Source organism: Lathyrus oleraceus, chromosome 2, assembly GCF_024323335.1.
Source record: "Lathyrus oleraceus cultivar Zhongwan6 chromosome 2, CAAS_Psat_ZW6_1.0, whole genome shotgun sequence".
Classification (NCBI taxonomy): Eukaryota; Viridiplantae; Streptophyta; class Magnoliopsida; order Fabales; family Fabaceae; genus Lathyrus; species Lathyrus oleraceus.
This window is the reverse complement of record NC_066580.1, coordinates 300,941,451-300,962,121: the sequence shown is the minus strand read 5'-3', so window position 1 is coordinate 300,962,121 and position 20,671 is coordinate 300,941,451. Positions and strand designations below refer to the sequence as shown.

The 20,671-nt window shown below is 36.0% G+C and overlaps 2 protein-coding genes across 2 annotated transcripts; one reads left to right on the top strand and one right to left on the bottom strand.

Moving 5' to 3' along the window:
* The first annotated feature begins 11,552 nt into the window (after positions 1-11,552).
* On the top strand, positions 11,553-18,571 carry LOC127119224 (ubiquitin carboxyl-terminal hydrolase 17). Its single transcript, XM_051049426.1, has 12 exons — positions 11,553-12,170; positions 12,779-12,918; positions 13,006-13,718; positions 13,818-13,906; positions 14,428-14,513; positions 14,603-14,765; positions 14,880-14,994; positions 15,100-15,257; positions 16,990-17,074; positions 17,183-17,395; positions 17,522-17,583; positions 17,672-18,571. The coding sequence occupies exons 1-12, from the start codon at positions 11,848-11,850 to the stop codon at positions 18,315-18,317; spliced, it is 2,793 nt and encodes a 930-aa protein (XP_050905383.1). The 5' UTR covers positions 11,553-11,847; the 3' UTR covers positions 18,318-18,571.
* A 76-nt stretch (positions 18,572-18,647) lies between these two features.
* LOC127119226 (transcription factor bHLH131) lies at positions 18,648-19,855 on the bottom strand. Its single transcript, XM_051049427.1, has 2 exons — positions 19,378-19,855; positions 18,648-19,189 (listed from the first exon to the last, which is right to left on the bottom strand). The coding sequence occupies exons 1-2, from the start codon at positions 19,603-19,605 to the stop codon at positions 18,797-18,799; spliced, it is 621 nt and encodes a 206-aa protein (XP_050905384.1). The 5' UTR covers positions 19,606-19,855; the 3' UTR covers positions 18,648-18,796.
* Between the last annotated feature and the right edge of the window lie 816 nt (positions 19,856-20,671).

The following is a 20,671-nucleotide window of genomic DNA, read 5'->3' as shown; positions in this document are numbered from 1 at the left end:
CTGAGAGAATTGTCTACTTTTGAAGACTGTAAATCTAAAGACTCTAAAGACTCTACACCTGAATACTATAAAGACTCTGAAGACTTTACTCTGAAGACACACTATCTGAAGATCAGTCAAGCTGACACTGAATACTACTCAACAAATAACTATCTGAAGAATACAAACTCTGCTCAAAAGACTCTGAATTCCGCTCACTCTGATTCTCGCCCAACAAATCATCTCATTCATCAAAATTAGAAACTTAATCAAGAAGTATTCTAAGTATGGTATGAATATATATATATATATATATATATATATATATATATATATATATGGACAATATTGACTACATTCAAAGACTGCTGTAGAAAGGACAAGAAAATTAATATCATTAAGTCCCATTATTAGCAAGATATCACCATCAATTTTCTATCCAACGATATCATCTCTAATCACTATAAAAAGGCCTCACCATCATCATACCAGGACACAAAGCTATTACACAAGAATTCTACAATACTTCTTGAACCATATACTAAACATTTGCTATTATATAATTCAGTAATCACACACGAGTTGTTGCTCATAGTGTGATCATTGATCATATGTTTTTAATTGTGTTCATATTGCTTATCTATAAGCACCAAACACACTTTTGTAATTCTCAATAGTTGTTGTGATTCCTCAAGTGATTTGTGAAGTCTGTAGACTTAAGAGGGCTAAGAGATTGTTAAACTCTTAGACGTTTTTTGTAATCTTTCAAGATTATTGGATTAAGTCCTCATTTAAGACGAAATCACCTTGGCTGGGTGGACTGGAGTAGCTTTGATTTTCAAGTGAACTAGGATAAACTTCAGTGTTGTTTGCTCTTACTTTCTTGTGTGTGGTTTCGTAAAAGTTTTAATTTACAATAAAAACAATTCAAACCCCCATTTCTTGTTTTTCGTTACCTTTAGTAGATTCTCATTAAAACAAGAATGAAGGAGTATGATTTCTTGATTCTGGATGCTCAAATCATATGTTTGGAAACAAGTAATGGTTCATGCAGCTGGATGAAAACTTCAGGCACTTAGTCAAGCTTGGAAATAACTCAAAGCTAGAAGTAATGGGAAAGGGAAACATCAAATTAGAGTTCGTAGGAAGCACTCAAACTGTAAGCGACACATTTTTTATTCCTGAATTATGCAATAACTTACTGAGTGTTAGGTAGCTCCAAAATCGAGGCATCATAATTGTAATTAAGCATGGAGTTTGCAAGCTATATCATCCAAACAAAGGCTGCATAACGGAAAGCATGATTACCACCAACAAATGTTCCTTGTGATAACAAACATTCTTATATCAACGTCTACATGCTTCAAAGCAAGTTTTGATAACCCTGTGAAATATGGCATAAAAGGTTTGGTCACTTAAGTTATATGAATTTGGCGTTGTTGCATAACAAGAATTTGGTTCGAGGGCTTCCAAAATTAAATGCTTTGTCAAAAATTTGTACAAACTAGATGGTCGAAAAACAACACCGAGAGATTATTCCTAAGAAAAGCATCTGGAGAGCCAAATAACAACGGAAAATTATTCACTCGAATATATGCGGTATGTAACACCCGAGGTCAAATAGGGCGGAGAGTGGTTACATGTGACACCCTAGGGCGAGGGAGTGGTTGTCGGTGCATGAGGCATGACAATAAGACACTCCTTGTGAGACACCCAAGGGTGAGGGAATGATTCTCGGTGCATGAGGAATGATAATGAGACACTCCTAGCAGCTACTAGGGAAAAACCGAATTCACATCGGAATGAGAGGGATCCTGAGGTTTTGCATGTATGAGACTGCATGATTGAAGGAAGACTTATAAGGATTAATTGGTACTACCTATACCAACAAGATGCATCTTCTTTTCAGTAGCCTAATAGATAAGAACTCCATAATTAAACATGCTTAATTTGGAGTAGTATTTGGATGTGTGACCTTCTGGGAAGTTTCCTAGAAAGCATGTGAATGAGGACAAAACATGTTGAAAAGACCTGTGTTGGTTTGTGGGGTCAGTCGGTAATCTTGAAAGTATCACAATTGGTATCAGAGCCAAACCTCTCCCAGTATGATGTGGTTCAGGGACGAACCAAGCAGAAACTGGTGGGCATGTAACACCCGAGGTCAAATAGGGCGGAGAGTGGTTACATGTGACACCCGAGGGCGAGGGAGTGGTTGTTGGTGCATAAGGCATTACACTAAGACACTCCTTGTGAAACCCGAGGGTGAGGGAGTGGTTGTCTATGTATGAGGAATGACAATGAGACACTCCTAGCAACTTCTAGGGAAAAACCAAATTCACATCGGAATGAGAGGGGTCCTGAGGTTATGCATGTATGAGACTGCATGATTGAAGGAAGACTTATAAGGATTAATTGGTACTACCTATACCAACAAGATGCATCTTCTTTTAGGTAGCCTAACAGATAAGAACTCCATAGTTAAGCATGCTTGATTTGGAGTAGTATTTGGATGGGTGACCTTCTGGGAAGTTTCGTAGAAAACACGTGAGTGAGGACAAACCATGCTGAAAAGATCCGTGTTAGTTTGTGGGGTCAGTCGGTAATCTTGAAAGTAGTTTGGGGTGTTACAAATGGTATCACAGCCAAACCTCTCCCAGTACGATGTGGTTCAGGGACGAACCAAGCAGAAGCTAGTGGGCATGTAACACCCGATGTCAAATAGGGCGAAGAGTGGTTACATGTGACACCCGAGGGTGAGGGAGTGGTTGTCGGTGCATGAGGCATGACAATGAGACACTCATTGTGACACCCGAGGGTGAGGGAGTGGTTGTCGGTCATGAGGCATGAAAATGAGACACTCCTAGCAACTTTTAGGGAAAAACCAAATTCACATCGGAATGAGAGGGATCCCGAGGTTATGCATTTATGAGACTGGATGATTGAAGGAAGACTTATAAAGATTAATTGGTACTACCTATACCAACAAGATGCATATTATTTTCGGTAGGGGTCAGTCGATAATATTGAAAGTAGTCTGGGGTGTTACAAATGGTATCAGAGCCAAACCTCTCCCAGTACGATGTGGTTCAGGGACGAACCAACGGAAGCTGGTGGGCATGTAACACCCGAGGTCAAATAGGGCGAAGAGTGGTTACATGTGACACCTGAGGGTGAGGGAGTGGTTGTCGGTGCATGAGGCATGAAAATGAGACACTCCTTGTGACAACCGAGGGTGAGGGAGTGGTTGTCGGTCATGAGGCATGACAATGAGACACTCCTAGAAAATTTTAGGGAAAAACCAAATTCACATCGGAATGAGAGGGATCCTGAGGTTGTGCATGTATGAGACTGCATGATTGAAGGAAGACTTATAAAGATTAATTGGTACTACCTATACCAACAAGATGCATCTTGTTTTCGGTAGCCTAACAGATAAGAAATCCATAGTTAAGCATGCTGGATTTGGAGTAGTATTTGGATGGGTGACCTTCTGTCAAGTTTCCTGGAAAGCATCTGAGTGAGGACAAAATATGCTGAAAAGACCTGTGTTGGTTTGCGGGATTATTCGGTAATCCTGAAAGTAGTCTGGGGTGTTACACGGTCCAATCTCTCCTGAATCACATGGAAACAAAAGGTACATGCTGAAATTCAATGATGATTTCAGTTGAAAAATTTGGGTTTAGTCTCTAAATGAGAAAAGTGAAGCCTTCACTATTTTCAAAGAATTTAAAACCATGGTCGGTGCATGAGGCATGACAATGAGACACTCCTAGAAGCTTCTAGGGAAAAACCAAATTCACATCAGAATGAGAGGGATCCTGATGTTATGCATGTATGAGATTGCATGATTGACGAAAGACTTATAAAGATTAATTGGTACTACCTATACCAACAAGATGCATCTTATTTTCGGTAGCCTAACAAATAAGAACTCCATAGTTAAGCGTGTTTGATTTGGAGTAGTATTTGGATGGGTGACCTTCTGGGAAGTTTCCCGGAAAGCATGTAAGTGAGGACAAAACGTGCTGAAAAGACCCGTGTTGGTTTGTGGGGTCAGTCGGTAATCCTGAAAGTAGTCTGGGGTGTTACACGGTCCAATCTCTCCTAAATCACATGGAAACAAAAGGTAAACGCTGAAATTCATTGATGATTTCAGTTGAAAATTTTGGGTTTACTTTCTAAATGAGAAAAGTGAAGCCTTCACTATTTTCAAAGAATTTAAAACCATGGTAGAGAAGGAAACTAGTTTGACATTATGTTGTTTAAGAACAGATAGAGGAGGAGAATTCAATTCAAATGAATGTTCAAACTTCTCTAAAGCTCAAGGAATCAAGCGAAAACTGACAACAACTTATACACCTCAACAAATTATGAATATGGTATGTTGTATATTGGAAGAGAAGAGACTGCCCAAGATGTTTTGACCAGAAGCCATAAATATAGGCATGCCACGTGCTCAAAAAAAGCCCCACATCTATTGTAAAAGACAAGATGCCAGAAGAGTGTTGGAGTTGTTTCAAGCCCAATGTCGAACACTTTAAAGTGTTCGGGTGTGTAGGAAACATTCATGTACCAGAAGCTAGAAGACTCAAACTTGATGTTATAAGCCAGAAGCAAGTATTGATTGGATACAACGAGAAATCAAAAGGATACAAAATGATAAATCCTTTAATCATGAAGCAATCAGTCGAGATGTAATATTTAAGGAAGATGGCTGCTGGAATTGGGGGAGGACAGATGGAAAATAAAAAACGGATGTACTTGATTGGGGTGAGGCCTATGAGGAAGCACTTGAGGAATTAGATGAACATGAAGATGAAAATACCATAAGTGAATCAGAAGAAGAAAACTTAGAAACTGAGAATTCCTCTTTAAATGAAGCGGTAATTCCACCAACCTTAGTGAAAAGAACAAGAAAAACTCCAATCTACCTTCAAGACTATACAAGTGGAGGAGAATTATCAGAAGATGAGGTACACAATTTTCTTATGTTTATGTATACTGATCCAATTTATTATGAAGAAATAATGAAAGAGAAAAATTGGAGAGATTCCATGGACATGGAAATAACAACAATAATAAAGAACCAAACTTGGGAGCTAGTTCAAGCTCCATATGAATAAAAAATAATAGGTGTAAAGTGGATCTACAAAACAAAGCTAAATGAAAATGGTGAAGCTAGCAAGTGCAAAGATCACTTGGTGGGCAAGGTTTATGCACAGGAGAAAGGAGTAAACCACAATAAGGTTTTTGCCCCGGTTGCAACATTGGATACCATCTGAATGTTGATAGCTCTAGCAGCAAGAAATGGCTGGAAACTCTATCAATTGGATGTCAAAAGTGATTTTTTTCACGGAGAGCTGCATGAAAATGTATATGTATCACAACCACAATGATGTGAAGTAAAAGGAGAGGAAATCAAAGTTTACAAATTGAAGGCACTTTGTGGGTTGAAGCAGGCTCCAAGAGTATGGTTTAGCAAGATCGAAAGTTACTTCATCAATGAAGGTTTTGAAAGGAGATGCTATGAACACACTTTGTTCATCAAAGAGGAGAAAGATAAAATATTGATCATAATTATTTATGTTGATGATATTATTTTTACTGGTAATGATCAAATCATGATGCAAGGGTTCAAAAATTCTATGAAAAGAGAAATTGAGATGACTAATTTAGGTGAAATGAAGTACTCTCTAGGAGTTGAAGTGCGTCAAAATGATATCGTCCCATTCCCACTCCTTAATCTCATCTATGATCACGTCCCTGTTGATCACTACTTATTCGTTCAATGGGTCGAACAACTCATAACCTCCAGTCGAATGATATCCTATTAGGATCATCTGACTCGACTTGTCATAAAGTTTTCTTCTTAATTAATCGGACACATGTTTATCTGCTATAGATCCAAATACTTCTAGACGACTAAATCTAGGCTTGACACTAGACCACACCAGAGCAACATTCTTATGGAGTGATTCCATATAGCTTCTTCATTGGACACTGTTCAAAATATATGTTATCGTTGACACAACTTCTCCCTATTAACCTTTGGGTATATGCTTGCCTTTCAACATACTTCTTACCATACTCATGATGGTTCTATTCTTCCTTTATGCAGTTCCATTCTACTGTGGAATGTAGGGGGCACCACCTCATGCACAATCCTCTCTTTCTCACATAACATGTCGAAGTCTTGTGGCACATATTCTTCACCACCATCAGTCCTCAGAATCTTGAGCTTTTGACCACTTTATCTTTCAACCATAGATTTAAACTTGGCAAATACCTCGATCACTTCACTGTTCTTCTTGATCAAGTAAGTCCCCCATTTTTAACTAAAGTAATCTATGAATATGACAAAGTATCCGTTACCTCCAATTGAATCCACCTAGATAGGTCCATACACATCAGAGTACATGACTTCAAGGATTGCCTTCAACTTGCTTCCTACATCCATGCTGAAGTTGTTCTTGTGCTTCTTCTCCTGCACACATTCCTCACACACTTTGTTTGGAATGTCGATTTATGGTAACGCTGAAACCATATTTCTTCTCTTCAGATCTCTGATCTCTTTGAAATTGAGATGACCAAGTCCATAGCGACATATCCATTCATCCCTACTAGCTACAGTTGCAAGGCACCTGTGCTCCATCATATTAAGTTCAATCTTGAAGGTTCTATTATGAGATATGATAACCTTCAAGATTAGACTTCCACCTGAGTCGAGAACTCTCATCATCTTGTATTCAATTGACACTTTATAGTTCCTTTCGACTAACTGCCTTATGCTGAGCAAATTGCTTTTCATGCTTGGTATGTACAATATATTGGAAATTACTGACCTCTTGCCATCTTTCCTCATAATAAGAACATCACCAATATCTCTAGCTTCTAAAGTATTGTCATTTGCAAATTTTACCATGTTCTTCATTAAGTGTTTCCTGTTGACAAACCAATCTTTCCTACCACTCATGTATGATGAGCATCCTGAGTAAAAGTACCATTGGTCCTGAAATCTTTATTCATCTCTTGTTGTGACCATCAACAACATCTCTTCTTCTTCATGCTTTGCAAACTTTGCATCATTATCTTGATTCTTTTGTTTTTCAAGGAAATCACTAGAGTAGTGACCATACTTCTGACATTTGAAACACTAAATGTGACTTTTGTCAGGTTTTCTACCACCACCTCTTCCTCTGCCTGCAACACCACATCTTTGGTTGCTTTGGTATGATGGCTTTCTCTGATTCGACCAGCCTCCTTCTTACTGATTTCAACCAGTCGAGTTGTTGTAGCCTCCTCTACCTATGTTTTCAAACCACTTCCCTTTACCTTTCTTTTCTCTTACTGATTGCGCCTGCAAAGCCATATCACTTTTCTACTTGCATGCAACTCTTTCAGCCATTCTTTGTTCATGAGATTCAAGCATCCATTGAAGCTCTTTCTTTGTCAATGTTCACAAATCTTTCGACTATTCTATGGCTACTACCACGTGGTCTAACTTTAGGGCCAATGACATCAAGATCTTTGAAACAACTGATTTTGATGTCAACATTTTTCCACATACCTTGATTTGATTCACTAGTTTTGTAACCCTAGTGAAAAAATCAGTCATGCTTTCATTATCTTCCATCTTAAGCAATTCATACGTTCTTTTGTGAGTTTGTAACCTCACTTCTTTCACCTTTTCTGCCCCTCCAAACGATTTTTCAAGAATTTCCCTTGCTTCTTTCATTGATTCAACATTATTAACCTTTTAAAAATTGTTTGCATCAACGCATTGATCGATCATAAAAAGAGATTTATAATCTTTCTTCTTCAATTCTTTATGTGCAGCCTTTTCTTCATCCGTCACATTTGTTGCAAGCGGCGTCACTCATTCCTTCACGAGATCCTAAAGATCTTGATAGAAAAAGGAAACCTTTATCTATTTGCACCAATTCGCGTCATTCTTCTTTGAAATTGGGAGACTCGTCGAAAAGTTCTCGTTCATATGATTCATTACCATCGTGTTTTGCTTCCCACTAACTGCTCAGCCAGTGCTCTAGATACCAGATGTTGGAAATTCACCAATTTCTCCTGAAGAAATTCACCAATACCTATGGAGAATTCCGCTGCAATCTTGATGAACAAGATTCAATCACACCGATTGAATTCCTCTTATTCTTCACTTTTCACTCGAGTGAATCAACCAATCTTGGTTGCAAGATTGTGCTAGACAATTTTGATGGAAGAAGAAATAAAATATGAAAATTAGGAAGAAAGGGAATTAAGGTTTTATCAAAATAGGGGAAGAAGAATAAGAATTTCTGCAGAGTAACTCGCTGCTCTCAAACTGAGAATATTTATTCTTTACAACTGCAAGTATGTGTTATATTACAATGATATGGGTTACTCCCTATTTATAGATTGAGTTTGATTGCTCCATAAGTAAAGTCAAAATACCTAATTCTTATAACACTATAAAATTGAGCCTAAGTAAAAATCCATGTCGAGGCTAACTCCTGGTGTTTCGACAACAACATGCTTCGACATCACGAATTACATTCTCAACAAAAAAATCCCTATTAATATGAGCTCAAAAATTACTATTCGAGCTCGACCCTATACGGGCTTCAGGCTACCCGATCTTAAATGAGTTTTTTAATTATTTTTTATAAAAATTAAAATAGATATTTCACAATATTTATAATAAATACAATAAAAATTATACTATTTTAAGCATAATTCATTTTTAAGTACTATATTTTTTTTATAAATTCAATAATATGTTTTAAAATACAATGCATATCTAAATTGGATATAATAATAATCAAATGTTTAAAATAAGATAAACTAATAGAATATGAGGAAATTATGAATTAAATACAAAACAATTGAATATTAATTTGATTATATTAATTATAATATTAAAAAAGAAAGATTGAATAAAATAAAGATAAAATTTATTGAGGTGAGAAAAATCAATGTGTTGTTTTTGAGTAAGACAATATAAGTATTACTATAATTTTTTTAAAAATTTGTAGTTATGCGGGTCTAATGGGTTACCCGCGATCCATACGAATTAACCTTAATGGATAGCGAACGTTCTAGGGCCAGACTAAAAAAGTCATAAAAAATCTGAGAGCATTGAACTTGTCACCCCCACTTGAATCTGACAATCCCCATTTTATATGAATAGACAATATTGTCCCTGCAATAAATTTTCACTCATTTTTCGAAATTCACCTCTCACACGTGCGATTTTTGAATTCTCTGGGGCGATACTAGAAATTTCAAATGGCCTACCAGAAATTTGAAAAATAGTATGTTTTTTCACCTTAAATTATGAATTTTGCGTGATCATATACCGTGAATTTCAAATTTCCCCGTAATAGTGAAAACATTTACCCCGAAAATTTCACATTTTGCGGTACAAAATGACCTACAAACTCTCTGAAATTTCAGAATTTTTGCTAGTTATAAAAACTTTATTTTTTATCGAAAATTTTAGAATTTCTGAAAAAATTAGGAAAATTTTAAATTTAATGAAATTTTCTGTAGTTATTAATCTTTTTTATTTTTTTCCATTTTTTGCAGTGAAATACATGGACATAGATGACACTATTGCAGATAAAGTGATAAATAGAGCGCCAAACCAGGCTAGGGCTGCTGATGCTGAGTCTTCCTAGATATGTACTGGACGAGTGGTTCCAAACGGTTCACACCAGAAATGGTTGGCTGAGATGGTGCAGTTCTGCGGCAGAGAGATGTATATATATTTTATGTTTAACTGTAACTTATTTATTGTTGTTCCATGAAAGTTAACTGCTATTTTTTTTATAAAAAAATTGTGACCAAACAACTTGCTGATTATTTGAGTTTATTACAAGTATACTTGAAATTATTATTTGTTGTTGATTTCTTATTTAATTGTTACAAATAACATTTCTTAATTATTATTTGTTGTGTCTGTGCTCTGATATCAATGCTGGATATACAAGCATTTCCCCGCCATCTGTGACAAGAGGGTGCAACATTCCCTAGTGGGGGTCTCACACGCGAGGAGATGAAGAGCTAAACAGTCACATCTCGACGGTGTTGTTGGGTACATGAGGAAGCTAGACGCGTTGATTGTAGATGATGTCATCTGGATACCATACATTGGTCATATAGTCCACAACGAATTTGAGTTTGATGATTCTTCTTTATATTCAAGTTATATGCGATGGGAGATCATGATCGTTAGACACTTGTCTGAGAGGTGTCTGAGACCGTATGGTTATGTTCAGAGCATACCACGACCAATTCTGAATATTCCATTTGCGAGCATTGACATGTGGTTTTAGAGTAACATCATCAACTCTGGTCGTGCTATTGGAGATCGCGTAGTTACAGTTCAGCACACCCCGCAATGTAAGGATTGTTATTTAGAGTGACACCTCACTATATCACACCCTCACATTAACTCACATGTTGAACATATAGATGATGTCGGGGTACCTATCGATGACGTGCCGCTGCCTACTTAGACATCTTCATCAGAACTTTTTATTAGATAATATTTTTGATCTTCCATTGATGCAACATGAACATAAACTAATATTTCACAATGGATTAAATAACTTAAACATAACTTTAAAAAATAATAATAAATAAGAAAACCTAGACACTACCGTATGATTCTAGACGTTTCATCATCTTAATTATGTCGTCGACATACCTTGAAATCTTAACATCTAACTCGATTGACCCCTTTGTTAACCTACGACGAAATAATCTCTACATATCCTTCACATCTTCATCCGTCTTCAACTCAATAAAGTTGTATTTCACCCTTCCATCAATATCAATCTAATATTTACGAAACTCGATCTTTCTCACCTTTCTGTTTTCGGTATCATACAACAATTCATTCAACTTGTACGTCAAGATGACGAGAGATGTGATGCCATCCAAAAGTTGGAACTCTACGGGAGATGAAGCTCCGTTGAAATACATTTTTGCTTTAATCAAAAATTGAAGAAAATTCTAATTTTTAAGACTCAAACCCTATAATTTTTCAGACTTGACGGACCGACCTATATGGAGTAACCCATTTTGACTACTGACATCCATGAATTAACACATTTTACATGAGATGTACTTACTTTTTGAAATAACTTGTAAGAATAAACATTTTAGAAAGTGAGGATTCTTACCAAACACTATCTCTAAACTCATCTCCAATCTACTTTATCACAATTGAGTAAAAAAAATCACTTTTTTTTTTGGTAAAAGCAAACAACATTATTATAAGATAATAAACCATATGATTGTCATTATCCAACTTTCTTATTGAAGCAAACTCACCCGTGAGAGTAATAAAAGTCACTACTAATTCCATTCCAATTCGAGTGTGTTAAGCATAAATATATAAAAGACCAAAGCCATTAAGTATGAACTTCAACGACAACACTATGAGAAAAAACCAAAACCTAAAAGGTAGGTAAAATATTTAAATACTAGTACGTTTCAAATAATAATAAATAATAATAAAAACATTATTAAATTTTATTTTAAAATCAGTTAAAACGTTAGTGTAGGAATGATGTAAGAAGAGAGAAAGACTCAAACAATACAAACGACAAAGAGATCGCTGTGTCGCACCATTTTCGCAAGTCGTCAACAACAACAAAAAAAAAATCAAAAACAGAGAAAAAAACAAAGACCAAAAAAACCCATAAATCAAAGGTAGTAGATAGATAGATACTGAAGCTTCTACTTCTAGTGACGGTTCAGCTCTCAGTCTCACCGACGCAAATTTCCCATTTTGCCCCTTTCTCTATGCTTAGCAAAGTGAGTATTCTGTGGATCCTGTGTTTGGGACCAGGATAAGGTTTCAACAGAATGGGGGTGTTTGAGATTTTAGGGTTTCAGGGTTTGGTTTATGTGTTGTTGGTTTTGGGTTTTGTGGTGATTCGTCAGGTTTGGAGAAATGCTGAAGCCAAGAAAGAAGAGATTATGAGGTTGGTGCAAGATACTGCCATGGCTGAAATGGAAGCTTCTACTACTGCTGCTGGTTTTGCTTCAGCTTCAGCTTCAATTGCTTCAGTTTCAGCTTCTTTTGATTTGGATTCACTTCCTGTTTCAGCTTCTCAAGGGTATCAATGTGCTGTTTGTTATTCTCCTACCACTATGAGATGTTCTCGCTGCAAAGCCGTTAGATACTGGTTTGTTTTTCTTATTCTCCGATTCTTCAATGCATGTGTTTGTTTGAAATTGACGAATGCGTATGGTGCCATTAAGTTAGGAACATGGAAATTTTGAAACTTTTCAAGGGGAAAAATTGAGGGTATCTTTAAATTGAGGGTTTTAGAGGGCAAGTTTATATTTTGATGTATTTTTGAGAATTTATAACTATGTCAATCACGCTTTTGGGGCCCTTAAGCAATGGGGGTTTCATCAATGGCTCTTGTGTATGGAAAAAAGTGGTTCCTTTTCATTGGTATGGTAGAGATTAGTCACTGCTTAATGGCAATGCAAACTTGTAGCTTTCTTAATTTAGTAAAGAAAACAAATCTCTCTCTTCCCCTTCAAAATCTTCTATCCAAACATACCCGTGTTTTTGCGTGTTTGTGTGTGTTTGTTATTGGATTACATTGACCTTTGTATTATTTTTTATTTTACTTGTAGTGTGTAGTTTTACAAATGATTTGACATTGCTGCATACCTGAACATATCTAGTTTTTTTTTGTGTGCCTATGTCTCTTCTCTCTCAGTTACATGTCTCCAGACTTCTCTAGTTGTTATTCATTTACACAAGCATGCTTTCTTGTAGTTCGGGTAAGTGTCAAATTAGTCACTGGAGGCAAGGTCACAAGGACGAATGTTGTCCTTTGATTACCACCACCAGGGAGGTCAACGGCGGAAATATTACCTGCAGAGCGTCGGTAGCAGAAACACAGTTTGGTCTTCATGGTAATGGTTTCAATTAGAAATCTCATTATGTTGTTTCAAGATTAATATCATCGTGTATGGTATATAATTTGATTGGGTTTTGTGCAGAAATCAAAGGAAAACATGTTGAATCTTACAATGCTGCAAGAAAATCGTTTGGTGATAACTCTCATGCCACATTTACGAAACCTGTCTGTAATAATACTGCTGATGATACGTGCATAGCTTCAACTGACAGTGATGAAAATGAAACCGTGTTGCCCCCCTCATCTCGCTTGGAATCGAAAAGTCCTGTTAATATTGAAGTTAGGAATTCTAGTTCAAGTAAAAGAAGCAAGAAAAAGTCTAGTAACACTTCTGATGAGGTTGGATTTAAATCAAAAGTTCCAAAAACTAAATCTGATACATCTCATGATTTGGCGTCAAATTTGAGTGGCCATGAACACAGAAGAAAAGTTGCATCAGTTGAAAAATCAATAGCTGATACCTCTAAGTGCAAGACTGTGCCTTCCTTGAGTAATTCAAATATAGATATTCTAGCGGATGATGTGGAAGAATCTCATTTGTCCAGGTACAAAGAAGCACGGAGATCATCATCTAGTTCTCGTGATAGACTATTCTCAACTACTAAAGGAGATTCGGTTTCACATTCCATGTCTACAAAAACTGACAATTATCATTCATTGCCTTCAAAAGTCAGCGCTGCTCCTAATCTTCCACAAAATGTTCGTAATGGTTTGAAATCATCAATGCAGAAAGTTGTCCAGCAGTTTAGAATCTCAAAAGAGTCAAGATCCAATCTAATATCTGTTGAAAATGAGGTTGTGAATATATTAGACTTATTTTCTTTAGAAATTGACTATTATTGTTATCATTATTATTTTTGTTGCCGCTGATTTAAAATTTGTATGTTTTGGCAGTTGGGCTTTCCATATGAACTTTTCGTGGAACTTTATTGTTACGACAAGGTGAAACTATTTCCCTTTGGCCTTACAAACTGTGGGAACAGGTACTTTAGAGTTCTTTTTGCTTTATATTGATTGGTTTAATTTGTTTTATGTGATGTAGCTTTGGTGAGAGGGAATAGAGATTAAGAAGGAGACAATAAGAAGTCAGATACTTTATTTTGAAGCTTTATGTTTATTTTTTTTCTGAGTGCTCTACTGTGTTGCGTAACCCTAAATTATAAAATTAGAATCTAATACCCGTGACGAACGAAATAGGCCTTCAGAAAATGTTTGCAGGAACATTCTACTACCTTCGTCCCTAAATATAGGACTCTAAATCAAGAAAATTAAGAAAGTCGGTAGTAGTATTAAATTTGTTGACTATTAGTATTGTTTTACAAGCTTATGTGGCGGTAGTGTTGCTGGCTGGCGGAACTGTCTTACTGGTATTCAATGCTTGTCTCGATTTCATGTTTTGTGTAGTCACAGGGAGACACTTCAAGTGCTTGTCTGCGTTGCATTTATTTTGTTTCCTTGATTCATAATTATACACCCTTTTGCTAATGAAATGCCTCTACCGCAGCTGTTATGCTAATGCAGTTCTCCAGTGCTTGGCTTATACTCGGCCTCTAACATCGTATCTTTTGCAAGGGTTCCATTCGAAACGATGCAAGTTCCTCTTGACAATATCTTTGGAATTTTACTTGTTGAACTATTAGGACCTTTAATTAATTGAATCTTCACAATGTTGTTACTAGGTCAGAAGAAGGGATGGTGTTTTATCTGTGAGTTTGAATATCTAATTCAGAAGGCAAAAGAAGGGAATTCTCCACTTTCTCCAATTGGAATATTATCTAAGATACACAAGATTGGAAGTCATCTTGGACATGGGCGAGAAGAAGACGCACATGAGTTTTTGAGGTGAGCCAAATAATTGCCGATGTTGATGCTTTGTCAATGCTATTTTCATCCTCAGCTTCCACCTCATAAAAAACTTATATATTTTGTCAATATGACGTATTGATCTACCGACAGGGGTGCAGTTGATACAATGCAATCTATTTGCCTCAAGGAGGCCGGTGTTTCGAGTCCTTTGACAGAAGAAACAACTCTCATTGGATACACTTTTGGAGGTTATCTACGATCTAAGGTATTTTTCAATCTAAAAATCTATTTTATGGTGTTGTGTATTCAACTTTTGAGCTGGAAAAAAGAATAGCTTTCGTACATTGAATCTTTTTGCTGCAAAATGCAGATAAAGTGCTTAAGGTGCCTGGGGAAGTCTGAGATGTATGAGAGAATGATGGATCTTACTGTTGAGATTGGCGGGAATATTGAAACTTTGGAGGAGGCTCTTGGACAGTTTACAGCGCCTGAAATCCTGGATAAGGATAATAAGTATAATTGTGGCAGGTTTGCTAATTTTCCTTCCATGTCACATTTATTCAAGTCTTACAGTTTGTAACCACATCTGAAATTTATGTCGACAAATATCTTTTTTCGTCCAGATCTGCTTGTTGTGTTGTGTTGTGTTGTGTTGTGTGCAGCAGCAGCAGATTGTTGTCTGTGGCTACTGCTGCTTCATGTTTTCAAGCTAGGTTTAGGGAGTAAAAGTCAACTTTTGGGCCCTTGAGGCTCAATGTAGAAAAATATTAGTACTTAGGAAGGCACAAAGGAACTATCAAACAAGTTGGGCTTTCGACCACAGTCTTTTTAATAAAATAGTAGTAGTAATAAACCAATAGTAAAATATAAAATAAGATAATATAAATCTTTATTTTTACAAAAATATATTAGTGATAATAAATGAATAAACAAATAAAAATAACATAATCAAATTTCATTAAATTTATACTTGTATGGAAAATACTTGTAGAAACACCGGTGAGTAGACTGGAAAAACTAGAAATATTTACTTGAAGGATAATCTAATAGTTGTAGAAGCACTTGTGGGTAGACTAAGAAAACTAGGAATATTTACTTAAGGATGATCTAATAGTTATATGAAGAGACCAAGGAAAACTATAGGCCAACCATTATAAGAGATTCAGATGCAAATATTGTCTTTACGTGACACTGGTAATTTATTTTGGCTTTGATTGATTTTATCCACAGAGCTGACTCCACCTAGTAGGAAAATGCTTGGCTGTTTTTGTGTATTTAATTTCTGTTTGCTGTTAAAAAAACTCGAGCTTGACAAATCACCAAACACAGTTTTCAATTAACCAATTAAATTCTTAGCCAAATTGCTTCACCGCAATTAGACAAATGACAAGTTTGCATAAAATACTGTGGAGTTTGGGAATTTCGCGGGACCTTGTGTTTAGGCTGAACTGTTCTGTTTGATGAATCAATTACTTCCGTTTAAGAACATCTTTTTACTCCTTCATAATTGATTGCTTTTGCTTCATCTAATGCAATTACGTCAAACTAGATATAGTGTGTATGTTTGGTAATGAGTTTTGAACCGCAATATCACTTCCCGATGCAAATTTGATGTGATTCCAATGAAGCTATTAACTGGAGCTTCTACATTAACATGGCCATTTGATGTGATTTTGTTAAAAGTGATAGAAAACCAAACAGACGCGTAATCACGATCATTTTTCTGTCCTTTAATACTGTACTAGAAAATTTGAGCTTTAGATACCAAGCACAATGCCAATTCCGTCCCACAGGTTTAATGAGACCTCACCTCGACTTCGTTTATTCTGATTTATGGACATTGAGGTGCAGTGCTGCAAATGTTTAGAGAGACACAGATGGCTAATGCTGATATATGAAGCAAAAGAGTAAATCACAAGGACCTAGGAAGCACATTCATAGTAGTTAATGCTGATTTCCTTTCCTTTCCGCCCCACCCCCACCCAATATAAAACTCACAACAAACTATGGGTATAAAATGCATTTCAATAATTAATGCACTTAAGAATTATCGAATTCTTATATCTTTATGTTTTAACTTTTCTTTCCTAGAGGAGTTATAACAATTTTATTTACAAAAAAACCTAATTATCTCTTGCAAATAGTACTAGAGAGGGAGTATTTATGAACTTGTGAATTAGATTCCTAAATTTTTTATGATTTAACTTTTCTTTCCTAGAGGAGTTGTAATAATTTTACTTACTTTTTTCTTGCTATCTAGATGTAAATCATATGAGAAAGCCAAGAAGAAGCTAACAGTATTGGAGGCGCCGAATATTCTTACGATTGTATTAAAACGATTTCAGGTGCAATGTTCAAAGTTAATTCTGATGTTTTTCTTGTCTGTTCCTTGATTTGTAATTTTGCTTTCATCTTAGGTTTTCTGATGCATGTTCTGTTGTTGATTTTGGCAGTCCGGTAACTTTGAGAAGTTGAATAAGTCTGTTCAATTTCCTGAAGTCCTGAATATGGCTCCATATATCAGTGGATTAAAAGACAAATCTCCATTATACAGTCTTTATGCAGTGGTTGTCCATTTGGATAGCATGAATGCTGCATATTCAGGACATTATGTTTGTTATGTGAAGAACATCCGAGGAGAATGGTTCAGGACTGATGACAGCAGGGTGAGAACTTTTTCCAACAAATCTCTTTTCGAAAACACTGACTAATGACAATATTGAAAATACATATTTCAACTATGAGATGAATTCTGTATGCCAATTGAGGATGGTACTTGTGCTTCTCTCCAGGTAGAACCTGTTGAATTGTCAAGAGTCTTGTCAGAAAGAGCATACATGCTTCTTTATGCAAGGTAATATAGCACTGTCGGCGTTGATTTTTTGTTTTTGGTGTCAGCAGCAATAATAATAGTGTTTTATGTTTATTTGAATAATCTCCAGGCACTCTCCGAAGCCCCTGGGTTCAGTAAGTAGCAATGCAGTCTTTTCCACTGGAAAGTTTAAGAGGAGAAACTTGGAAGCCATTCCGGCTGTTTCTAAGACACGATCAAATTCCATGGCTACAAGTGCTGATTCTCCCTCCCTCCATCAGAAGCATGTCAAGCATTCTCATGGGAACACTGTTGATGATTCCTTTAGCAAGGAACCTGCGTATCCAGAAGAGTGGAGATTCAACTACCAGGGAAGGAATACTATGGTGGATTCTTCCAGCGAAAGCTCACTATTCAGCTCTTCTGATGCAAGTTCTTGCAGTACTGCAAGTACCAAAGACTCAGCTAGTACTGCTGATTTTTCAGATTACCTATTTGGCGAAGCGGGATCCAATTGGCACGGCCACTATGGAATTTCATCTAACTCAGCAGCATCTTCTTCGTATGATAACTTGCATACAGATTTTTCAGTGGATAGGAGGCCCCAGCAAGACCCGGAAGATAAAGCGGTTTTGTATGCTAACAAAAACAAAAGTCATAGTGGTAGATGGGGATTTGACTTAAAAAGATTTGTTACTGCTAAGCATCATGACAAAAATTCTGTTGTACATGTGAGAAGAACAAGTAGAGATGCATCAGCTCAAACATTTTATTGAGTTTGAGTTGGAGATAGAATCAATCATCTGGAATATTTTTGGTACAGTGAATCAATATTTCGCTAATTCAAGTAGAAGGAGGATTCTTGTTTTGATGTTTAAGTCTTAGCTCAAGAATTCTCTTGTACAAGTAAGAATAACAAATTGAAATGCAGTAGCTCAAACGTTTTGTTGAGTTTGAGTTTAGACATGAATCATCAATAATTTTAGGTACAATGAATATCACAAGTGCTTCACTAACTGTTTCATATTCATCCTGAATTCAAGACTAAATTTTTTATTAATGTGTTAATCTGTCACATGATTTCACACTTCATATAAAAAGTTGCATACAAATCTAAGAGTAGAGGCTCATTCTACAAAGCCCATAAAGTCATTATTTTGTATTCCTCAAACCTAGAAAAAAAAACATGTAATTAGCTTTACACGTTATGGTTCCTATGAAGTCAGAATTAAGGGAATAATCCTACAACAAACACTTATTGAGTAAACCTTCTCATCTTAAAGCTTGGCTTATGCATGACAATTTTCAAAGTACTTTTAAGCATTCCCAAATCTTCATTTTCAACCCCTTGAACCCACAAAACACTTCTGGTTCTTCCACCAACTGTCACCATCTCAACCTTTACAACTTTGGCTTTCGTGGACCCTACTGCTCTTGCTATAGATGACATCAATCCTGGCCTATCCTCACAACTCAATGTAGCCTTCACTAAACCCTCCTCATCATTACACTTTTCCAAATTCAATCTGTCTGCTCCACTTGGAAACTTGACCTCTGAGGTATCATGGCTATCTTCTAGTTTTGATGCTTTTTTCTTCAACTCAATCACTTGCTTGATAGTTTCTACTAGTATTGATGCCTTGTCCTTCTGTTAGCAAATAACAAATTCTAAATTTAGTGGTATTGTTAGGAAAATCACAATGAAAAACCTGACTTCATGCGGGCCAAAGTTAAAAAAACATAATTTAGAACACATTGTGATGACAATTATGGCCGCATCAATCATATCATATTTAATCGTTCTTTTTTTTTTTTATCAATAATGATGATACTAACTTTGATCAAGTTGGGGAGGATGTTGCGGAGGGTGTCGTATTGACCATTGATTCGCATTCTGCGTCTCCTTTCTGCTTCACTGTGTTTCTTTGCTGCCAGTAATTTGTTCTCTGCCTTTGATCTTTGTTTCGAGATACTGCTTTTGTATGTTTGAGAGATGAATGATGGCTGAAAGTTGCTTCTTAACATTTGAGCTTCCGAGTTATAGAAATTTCGGACATGCTGCATTCCCTGCTGTAACTATTTTAGTAAAACAAAAGAAGTAAACAAGTTTGCATTTAATCTTAAACAAGATAACTTATAAAAATCTTACCTGTCGAAGTAAAACCATTCTGCTTCCTGTAAAAAACTTTGTGCTAAAAGAGGCAAGTGAAATGCAATTACAGCAGAAGCAATGAAGATTGAAGATGTTTGGCAACTATTTAGTCACTTTATAAAAAGGAATCAGCAAATCAAGGAATTTAAGATAGGATTTTGAAATTAATTTTGAGATCATGTCTATGTTAAATATTCATAATGATATTATTATCCCCTGATATACCATTTTTACAAGACAATCTTTATTGATCTGCAAAAATATGTTTTGGATTTGCAATAACATCATTTATCTTCATTAAATCATTAAGGAATATATGAATATCTTTTACCTTCTTACAAAATAGCCAACTAAATATCTCTTATCTTCTTTGGTTTTGCACTAAATTCATTTTGACTGTTTCGTCTCAAACCTTAGTATTGTTTTTTATTTTATTTTATAGATTTTAGAACAACATAACAGGAATTGATTAAGTTTTAGTATTGTTTTTTATTTTATTTTATAGATTTTAGAACAACATAACAGGAATTGATTAAGTTTTAAGGCTCAGATTAGATCATGAAATTTATGAATAGGCAAAAACATCTACAGAACTATAAGATTTAATAGGTTTAATTGTTATAACAATAATTACTCGCACTCATGCGCTTCACTATAACAACACACACCATTATAACTCATGCGCGCCACTATAACAACGCGCGCCACTAGAACTCATGCACGCCACTATAACAACACGCGCCACTAGAACTCATGCGCGCCACTATAACAACACGCGCCATTAGAACGCCATTATAATAACCCGTGCCACAATAACAATGTGCACCACTACAACGGCGATTTAACAACGCGCGCCACTATAATAATGCGCGCCATTATAACAATATGCGGCGATTTAACAAAGCGCGCCACTATAATAATGCACGCCATTATAACAATGTGCGGCAATTTAACAACGCACGCCACTATAATAATGCG